The sequence below is a fragment of the Cucumis melo genome, chromosome 1, assembly GCF_025177605.1.
Source record: "Cucumis melo cultivar AY chromosome 1, USDA_Cmelo_AY_1.0, whole genome shotgun sequence".
Taxonomy (NCBI): Eukaryota; Viridiplantae; Streptophyta; class Magnoliopsida; order Cucurbitales; family Cucurbitaceae; genus Cucumis; species Cucumis melo.
This window is the reverse complement of record NC_066857.1, coordinates 23989042-23996813: the sequence shown is the minus strand read 5'-3', so window position 1 is coordinate 23996813 and position 7772 is coordinate 23989042. Positions and strand designations below refer to the sequence as shown.

Below are 7772 nucleotides of genomic sequence, written 5' to 3'. Positions count from 1 at the left end.
AAAATGTTTTACCCATTTTCCAGGTAGAGATCGAGTTCCCGGTGCCTGATAGACTGCCTTAGTCTGTGGAAGCTTCATTATCGATTGCCAGTACGTGTTTTGAGTTGGGCATAGAGTCTGTTGTGTTGTGATGTATATACACCCTTGTATGTTATAGATACTCCACAGTTTGTATAAGCTTTAGGAGCTGTAGTTGTGTAAATTTTGTTGGTTATATTTTGATTAAGGTGTCTTTAGGTTTACTCGTGAAATCGGTAAATTTTGAGGTACACTTCATGTATGTGTTTGACTAGCTGTGTTTGACTAGCCTAGGATCCGCTGTGTTTTGTGGCATGTACAATAGTTTATATACTAGATTGGCAAGTTCATCACATGAAAGTTTTAAGCAGAGTCGACAGATACAGGTACAGAAAAGCGTTGTTCGTCGGCTTCACGGCATCTTTCGGTCTAAGGTAGCAGGTAGTCCAGGAGGGGGTGTGACATTGGATGTCTTCAAAATTCTTGGCGGTGAAGGGAAGAGAAGAAGAAGAAGAAAAGAAAAAATGAAATTTTCTTCTCTTTTTCTTCTTTTTATCCTTTCTTTTCTTTCTTTTATTTAATTTATTTAATAAAACTATTTAATATATATATATATATATATATATATTTATTTATATTTACACTTAATTGCCATTTTCTTTTTCTTTTTTTTCCACATTTAAATAAATTAAACCAAGAAATATCGGGTTTACAACTTACCTTCCCCTTAGAAAATTTTGTCCTCAAAATTTAGAATGTCCTTAACTAAAAAGTATCGGATATCTCTTCTTCATCTGATATTCTGGTTCCCAACTTGCCTCCTCCGCTCCATGATGTCTCCACAAAACCTTTATGAGTGGAATCGTTTTGTTTCTCAAAACTTGTTCCTTTCTGTCGAGAATCTGAACTGGTTCTTCAACATAACTCAAATCTTCTTTTAATTCAACGGGTTGCTCTTGCAACACATGTGATGGATCTGGTATATATTTTCTTAACATGGATACATGGAAAACATCATGTATTCGTGCAAGTTCTATTGGCAACTCAAGTCCATACGCTGCTGGTCCCACTCGTTCCGTTATCTGATATGGCCCAATATATCTAGGACTTAACTTACCTTTTCTTCTGAAACGAATAACACCTCGCCATGGAGATAATTTCAAGAAAACTTGATCTCCAACTTTGAATTCTAGGTTTCTTCGTCGCTTATCCGCATAACTTTTCTGTCAATCTTGGGCTATCCTCAGATTTTCTCTGATCAACTTAATATTGTTTGTCGTAATTTGAACCAACTCAGGACCTACTAACTTCCGCTCTCCCACTTCATTCCAGCACACAGGAGTTCTGCATGGTCTCCCGTATAAGGCTTCATATGGTGCCATACCGATACTAGACTGATAGTTATTATTATAAGCAAACTCTATAAGTGGCAAGTGGGTATCCCAAATTCCTTTAACTTCAAGGACACATGCTCTCAACATGTCCTCTAAAGTTTGGATGGTCCTCTCGGACTGACCATCTATTTGGGGATGAAATGATGTACTAAACTTTAGCCCTGTTCCCATTGCTTTCTGTAAACTAGGCCAAAATTTAGAAGTAAACCTCGGATCCCTATCTGAAACTATGGACACTGGTACTCCATACTGACTCACAATCTTATCAACATATAATCTCGCTAGCTGGTCTAACATAGATGTCATTTTAATCGGTATAAATCGTGCCGTCTTGGTGAGTCTTTTTACTATTACCCATATACCATCATGTCCACTGGATGTACGAGGTAATCCAAATAGAAAATCCATAGTAATATGCTCCCATTTCCACTCTGGCACTGGCAAAGGATTAAGAAATCCTCCTGGCCTCTGTCTTACTGGTTTAACCTGTTGACAAATCAAACATCTATCAACATATTCAGCTATCTCTTGATTCATTCCAGACCACCAATAAGTCTTCTTTAAAGTTCTGTACATCTTGGTGCTACCTGGATGCATAGCGTAAGATGAACTGTGAGCTTCTTCTAGAATAGCATTCTTAAGCTCACTGATATTCGGAACTCATAATCTTCCCTGTTTAACAATGGCTCCATCTGTTCTCAGCTCAAACTCCACCTCTAAGCCTTTCTTGAATTTCTCAAACTTCTTTTGTAAATTGCTGTCTTCTAGCTATCTTCTTACAATCTCAGTTACTAGAGAAGACCGAACCTGAAATTGAGCTAAGAGACTTCCTGAATCCTCTGTAGTTACTACTGCCTTGGAACCTCTTAACTCATTCAACAAAGCTACTCGAATACCACACAAGCTACTCTTTGGAAGTCTTGACTTCCTACTTAATGCATCCGCTACTACGTTGGCCTTACCTTGATGATACTCTATAGTACAATCATAATCTTTAATCAGTTCTAGCCATCGCCTTTGTCTCAGATTTAGCTCTTTCTGATCAAAAATATACTTCAGACTTTTATGATCTATGAAAATATGGCACTTTTCCCCGAAAAAATAGTGTCTCCAGATTTTTAGTGCTAAAACAACTGCTCCTAGCTCAAGATCATGGGTAAGGTAACTACACTCATGCTCCTTCAGCTGCCTTGAAGCATAAGCTATTACATTCCCATCTTGCATAAGCACAAACCTAATCCTAGCCTTGAAGCATCACAATAAATCACATAGTCCTTTCCTGTTACAGGAAGTGCCAAAATAGGTGCTGTAACTAGTCTTTTCTTCAATTCCTGAAAACTTTGCCCGCATTTATCTGACCACTCAAACTTAACATTCTTCCTTGTCAAAGCGGTCAAAGGCAATGCCAATGGAGAGAAATCTTCAATAAAACGCCTATAGTATCCTACTAAACCCAGGAAACTACGTACTTCTGTTGCACTAGTTGGTCTTTCCCAATTGACAACCGCTTCTACTTTCTGTGGATCGACACTAACTCCTTTTGCTGAAACTACATGCCCTAAAAATACTACTTGTTCCAACCAGAACTCACATTTTCTGAACTTAGCGTATAACTGTTTTTCACGTAGAGTCTGTAGAACAATCCTCAGATGTTCCTCATGAGATTCTCTGTCAACCGAGTAAACTAATATATCATCAATGAACACAATCACAAACTGATCTAAATACCGATGGAAGATCCTGTTCATGAGATCAATGAAAACCGTTGGCGCATTCGTTAAACCGAATGGCATAACTCGAAACTCATAATGCCCATACGTTGTTCTAAATGTTGTCTTAGCAATATCTGATTCTCTAACCTTCAACTGGTGGTATCCTGACCTTAAGTAAATCTTAGAGAACAATGTTGCTCCCCTTAATTGATCAAATAAGTCATCAATGCGTGGTAAAGGATACTTGTTACGTATTGTAACCTTGTTTAACTGTCTATAGTCAATACATAATCTGAGGGTACCATCTTTCTTTTTCACAAAAAGAACTGGTGCTCCCCACGGCGAAACACTAGGCCTGATGTATCCCTTGTCAACTGGTTCTAGAAACGGCCTTCCTCATACCTCTAAAAACCACTTCAGCAAAGCCTGGTTTTCTGAAAACCACTTCCTTCCTATGGCAATCCATAGATGCATAGTGAGCAAATAAGAAATCCATTCCCAAAATTACATCTAACCTCTGCAACTCTAGTGGTAGTAAGTCCACTAGCAAATTGATACCTTCTACTAAAACTTCTCAATTACGTAACACCTCATTAACAAGTAAAACGTCACCAACTAGAGTGTATATAGCTATCCCCTCAGATAAAGGCTCTAGCATCCTATTCAACTTAGTCAGAAATATACTAGAAATAAAGGAATGCGTAGAACCTGAATCAAATAAAACATCTGCAGGTACATTACAAATAAGAATCGTACCAGTAATAACATCTGGTGCGTCCTCCGCTTCTTGTTGAGTCATAGCATAGACTTTTGCCTATTGCCTCGATCTTCCAACAACTCCCTTTTTCCTTGCACCACTGGTGCCCTCTGTTGGAACCACTGAAACTCTCGATTGCTCAACTGTCTGAGACCCAACTCCTTGATCTCTCTGAATTGTCATGTTCAACTGTGAACAATCTTTCTTGAAATGTCCTGGCTATCCGCACTGGTAACATACATCGGCACCTACCAAACACTGATCCCGATGGTTCCTACCACAACTCGTGCATGGTGTTCGCTTGACGATACTAGCAATGGACTCCTGACCTGGTTGCGATCTTACTGTTGATCTAATGGGTTGACTAGGTATTCTCTGGCTTTGTCTCTGAAAAATACTACCATAACTCACGTTCCTCGATGCTTGGCCGCCAGAGCGATTCTTAAAATCTTGACGGCTTGAAATATTTATCCCAGGCGTGAACCTCCGCTGCTCACGGCCTCTAAATCCACTAGCTGTTGAAGTCCCACGACTAAGCTCCACTGCCGATTTCTCTTCTGTTATACTCTGCTCCACACGAAGGGCAGTCTCCACTAACTGAGAGAAATTCGTCCACTTAGCAATGGCTGTAACTGGGGTACGTATTTCAAAACGCAACCCTCTTTCAAACCTTCGGCACCTGTCACTCTCAGAAGCTACAATAACGTCAACATATCGTGAAAGCTCAGTATACTTCCTCGCATACTCAGCCATTGAAAGTGATCCTTTTTCCAACCCCAGAAATTCATCCCTCTTGGCTTCGCAATATGTGATGGGATAATACTTATCTTCGAATATGCCTCTAAAAGTCTGCCAGTCTAAAGCACGTGCATCACTGCGCCTTGCTAATATAGATTTCCACCATCCTTCAGCCTCTTTTTGCAACAAAAATGTGGCCAATCTAACCTTTCGCTCCTCAGGATAATTCATCAAATCAAAACACTTTTCAAGCATATTCAACCAGTTCTCTGCATCAACTGGATCTGCAGAACCCTCAAACACTGTAGCCCCTAACTTCTTCAGCCGTTCAATTCCGTATGCCTTTTCTGGATCACTAGGCTCTGCTCTATCTGGCCTTCCTATTTCCTGTGTAGTTCTCGCAAACTGCTCGTTTCCTGCCCCACCTCGAACTCCTAGGGTACTAGATTCCCCTACAGATGGACCTTGGGTAGGACCTTGCATCCCGTCCTGATTCTGCCGGCGTCGTCTACCAATACGTGGTGGCATGACTCCTATAATATGTCAACACATTAGACATACTATAAATAGTTAACTCAAATGCATGATACTAAATGTCTACTCACATATTAATAATAATTGAACTCACTTCTATCCTTACCTAGACCATACTCCACTAGTTCCCTATAAGCTAACTTGACTTTCAATTATTTACTTTCCAGTTTCTTCTTAGAGCTAACCGTTCTACCTTAATTCCCATGGAGCAAAGTGCTCTGATACCAAGTTGTCACACCCCCTCCCGGACTACCTGCTACCTTAGACCGAAAGATGGCGTGAAGCCGACGAAAACCTCTTTTCTGTACTTGTATCTGTCGACTCTGCTTAAAACTTTCATGTGATGAACTTGCCAATCTAGTATATATATAAACTATTATACATGCAACAAAACACAGCGGATCCTAGGCTAGTCAAACACAGCTAGTCAAACACATACATGAAGTGTACCTCAAAATTTACCGATTAAACGAGTAAACCTAAAGACACCTTAATCAAAACATAACCAACAAAATTTACACAACTACAGCACCTAAAGCTTATACAAATTGTGGAGTATCTATAACATACAATGGTGTATATACATCACAACACAACAGACTCTATGCCCAACTCAAAACACGTACTGGCAATCGATAATGAAGCTTCAGCAGACTAAGGCAGTCTATCAGGCACCGGGAACTCGATCTCTACCTGGAAAATGGGTAAAACATTTTGGAAAGGGTGAGCTATGAAGCTCAGTGAGTGACTCAGTTTAAAACTATGAATTTAAAGATAAGAGCACGTGAAAACTTTACACATATAAATCTGTTTATACAAGTCGTAAATGTAAACGTGTACTAGTAAGAATAGCTTCCTTAAATACTCAGCATGTTCATCATTGAAATCTAGCAAGGCATATCAAGTATATCGAAGCATTTTAACTAACATGACAAATCTACGTTGTGTAGGGTACATCCAGTACAACAACGTTTACAAGCACTACGATATAGTGGGGCCCGCCCAGTACTCCCATCGTCTTTGTCGTAGTGGGGCCCGCCCAGCACTCACGACAGCATCGTTGTTACGAAGTACACTCAACAACGGCATCTAACCAGTGTGCACACGGTAATCTCTAGCCTCAAGCTCAAGATCTCAGTCATGTAGTTAATGAAAATTTCATAAATCATCTAAAAATATTAAAACATGCCTGCTTATAAATTTTATACAAAGCTCGAACTTTACTCAGCTCTTTCGTGAAAAATTGTAGTTCTTAAAACAAAACTTCATACTAATTCATGCTTTGCTTAAAATATTGTGGTTTAAATACTTTCCAAACATTTAATATCTACGTGCTAGCATAAATTTCTTTAAGAAATCTAGTCTCCAAGTGTATACTTGAAAATAGTCATGAAATTCAAACACCTTTCATGGCTTTGTAAATGAACATTTATCGCATTCAATCATAATAACAGTTATGGAAAGTATTTCAAAGTTGGTTTTGTCACTCACAGTCTTTGGCTAGATCCTTGGTCTATAAGCTCGGTTTAATTCTTCTCGGGCTGCCAACAACCCAACCGAGTATTAAAACTCTAAACATTCTGGTTTCTGAAAGATATACATAACATGTCGCACCAAAGATGACGCTCACGAAAACAAAGCTTAAGAAATAAAATCCTATTTCAACAATTCTCTAAAATATCCAGATTTCTAACATAAACTTCAAAGGACTATAACTTTCTCAATACTTAACCAAAATGAGTGTTATTTATATCAAAATATTCATTTTGAGATCTTCTAAAACGTACCTGAAGACGTCTAAATCTGATTCCTCGTGCATAAACTCAGATAACCCTCAAAATAGAACCACTTCCATAATCGCGCGCACATGACCTCTTTAACTTGTCCCTACTATGTAACTGATTTTTAGTCGTTTTTGGTTCACGATTTCTTCATGAAAGTTGTAGTAAATTGAATAAGCTTTCCAATCATACCAAATAGAGATTCTAACTCCACTGGTACACTCTGAAATATAAGAAAAACTAGAGACCTCCTGATTTCGATTGAAAACCAACTGCCCTGTTTTCTTCATCAAAAAGCACCAAATGAATATCCGAATTTGCTCCAACGTTCTTCATAAAGTTTGTTTGAAAATGAGTTAACTTTCAGTAAATGTAAATCTCACCTCTTAATTCCTTTTGAAGAGTTCAAACCGAATTAAAAACCAGTGATGTGCAGAATGAACTAAAATTCAGCCATGGATACACTTTGCTTGAGTTCTCCTCCTCTTCTTCAACCTCAAAATTCTAGTAAAATTCCTCTTCTTCTTCCAAAATCTCTCTTAGAAGTTCTCTGCAAATTGAAGAAGGAAAAAAAATGGAAGTTGGATGTCTTCAAAATTCTTGGCGGTGAAGGGAAGAGAAGAAGAAGAAAAGAAAAGAAAAAATGAAATTTTCTTCTCTTTTTCTTCTTTTTATCCTTTCTTTTCTTTCTTTTATTTAATTTATTTAATAAAACTATTTAATATATATATATCTATATATATATATATATATATATATATATATATATATATATATATATATATATATATATATTACACTTAATTTTCATTTTCTTTTTCTTTTTTTTCCACATTTA

General features: G+C 38.0%; 1 protein-coding gene across 1 annotated transcript; it reads right to left on the bottom strand.

The window, feature by feature from the left end:
• Window positions 1–3521: 3521 nt before the first annotated feature.
• Window positions 3522–7550, bottom strand: LOC127151347 (uncharacterized). The gene is made up of 4 exons (XM_051090862.1): window positions 7318–7550; window positions 6941–7211; window positions 5780–5846; window positions 3522–5152 (listed from the first exon to the last, which is right to left on the bottom strand). Exon 4 carries the CDS (start codon window positions 5145–5147, stop codon window positions 4101–4103), a length of 1047 nt encoding a protein of 348 aa, XP_050946819.1. The 5' UTR covers window positions 5148–5152; window positions 5780–5846; window positions 6941–7211; window positions 7318–7550; the 3' UTR covers window positions 3522–4100.
• Window positions 7551–7772: the final 222 nt, after the last annotated feature.